General features: G+C 42.3%; 1 protein-coding gene across 1 annotated transcript in view; it reads left to right on the top strand.

Moving 5' to 3' along the window:
- Window positions 1–958: 958 nt before the first annotated feature.
- Window positions 959–1,941, top strand: part of LOC119569774 (ankyrin repeat and SAM domain-containing protein 6-like) — a 1,571-nt gene continuing 588 nt past the window's right edge. Inside the window, exons 1-2 of the mRNA XM_037917801.1 lie at window positions 959–1,223; window positions 1,345–1,941. The exon at window positions 1,345–1,941 is cut by the window's right edge and continues 588 nt beyond it. Coding sequence (XP_037773729.1) covers window positions 1,368–1,847 — 480 coding nt within the window. The 5' untranslated portion in view covers window positions 959–1,223; window positions 1,345–1,367 and the 3' untranslated portion in view covers window positions 1,848–1,941. The remainder of the gene's footprint in view (window positions 1,224–1,344) is intronic.

Genomic DNA, 1,941 nt, shown 5'->3' with positions numbered 1-1,941 from the left:
CCCCCGGCCCCGGTGTACTGGAACCCAAGACTTTCCCAGATACCCGGGTGTGAAAAAAAGTCTGTGAGTCTGATTGCTCTAACCACTCGGCCAGCGAGGTCTATATATATATATATATATATATATATATAATATATATTATATAATATATATTATATATATATAATATAAAATATATATATATATATATATATAGACCTCGGTGGCCGAGTGGTTAGAGCCTCAGACTCAAGACTCTCACGACGGTAATCTGAGTTCTTGGGTTCGAGTCACCGGCCGGGCGTTATTCCCTTGGGCAAGGAACTTCACCTCGATTGCCTACCTAGAAAAAGACATACGCTTTGAGAAGTCGAGCGCATGTGTCGTAGGGGAAGTCACCGCCGTGGCAAAAACCGTGGTTGATTAGGAAGGACATCCAATCAGGCAAGGGTGGCACTGCCATATAACCTCTCAGTAATGAACTGAGAGAGGCCTATGTCCTACAGTGGAATGAATGGCTGTTGGAAAGAAAAAAAAAAAAAATAATAATAATAAAAAAAAAAAAAAAATATATAATATAAAATATATATATATATATATATATATATATATATATATATATATATATATATATATTATATATATATATATATATATACTCTTTTTAACGTTACTTATTCCCTAGCCTTTTCTATGGCAGTGATCATCACTGATTTGCGGGATGTAGTATTGAGTATCTGATGTCTGGAGATGTTATAAGAACTGAAGATATTATGAAACTAGTAGGTTTGGTATGAAAGATATAGTTCACGTAAATTATTCTCTTGTATATAGTAAATGGTGTGTTTTATATGAATATGAAGCACGAATCATCTGGCAATAATTTTTGTCATCTGAATAAGAATAGAAAGTAGAACTAGAAAAATAAGCATTAAAGAAACAAGAAATGAGATTTTAAAACTCTGTTCATGGATGACCTTGACAGCAATGAATTCACTTCTCCAGGATTTTGGAGGAGGAAGCATCTATGTCACAGAAACGATGAAGAGTATGGTCCCCCCTCACATCTCCCCCACGGGAGGAAAGCCAGGCTTTGCCCGCAAGGCCATGCCCCCTGGACGCAAGATTATTCCTGGGGGTGCGGAAGAGCTGCCCCGTCATGCAACCAATTCTAAACTCTTGAAATCCAGTCTAGGGACAGGCGGCTTGTCTCCTGCCTGTGGGTCCAAGCCCACAGTCTTCAGGTGAGATCAGCTAGTCTTTTTGGTTTGTCTTGTTGAAGTTTTTGGTTGTTTTGATTTTCTACTTTGATATATATTCTACTTTGATAATGGTATTTTAGTTTAAAACAAAGCATTATCACAGGTGAGGCAGGTGGCCTTGGGCACATGCTCAAAGTGCGAGGGTATCAAGGGCGGAAGCAGGATGGGGGCCAGCAGAAGCGACTGAGTGGGAGCGGAGGTGAGGGCGACCTCTTGGTTTCGTCAATGGAGAGTGGGGGCTCAGGAGGTTCCTCCCTGAAGACCGTCACATCCTCCAAGTCATCCAAGTCATCCCGCTCGACGGCCACACTCGTCACCCGCAACGACAGTGGCAGCACAACAGATGCAAGCTCAACAACAACAACGACGACGACACCCTCTGCTGCAGCACAACACCTGACCCTTAGCCTGGGGTCAGGTCAGCTGTCGGAGGTTTTGCAGAAGCTCGCCCTTAACCAGTATCTGGAAGTTTTCCTTGAGCAGGAGGTGGACCTGGACGCTTTTCTGGAACTCTCAGATGCGGACTTACAGGACCTGGGGATTACCACTGCTGCAGCGAGGAGCAAGATCCTGCGAGCCATTGCCAGTCTCAAGGCCAAGGTCTGATGCTGAGGTGCTTAGACAAATTCATTTATTGACTGAAATATTGGTGCTTTAATGACGTGATTATTATATTATTAAACACATACTGCAAGTGCCT

Source organism: Penaeus monodon, unplaced genomic scaffold (genome assembly GCF_015228065.2).
Source record: "Penaeus monodon isolate SGIC_2016 unplaced genomic scaffold, NSTDA_Pmon_1 PmonScaffold_18598, whole genome shotgun sequence".
NCBI lineage: Eukaryota > Metazoa > Arthropoda > Malacostraca > Decapoda > Penaeidae > Penaeus > Penaeus monodon.
Note: the sequence above shows the minus strand (reverse complement) of the source record. Positions and strands in the feature narration are given on the sequence as shown.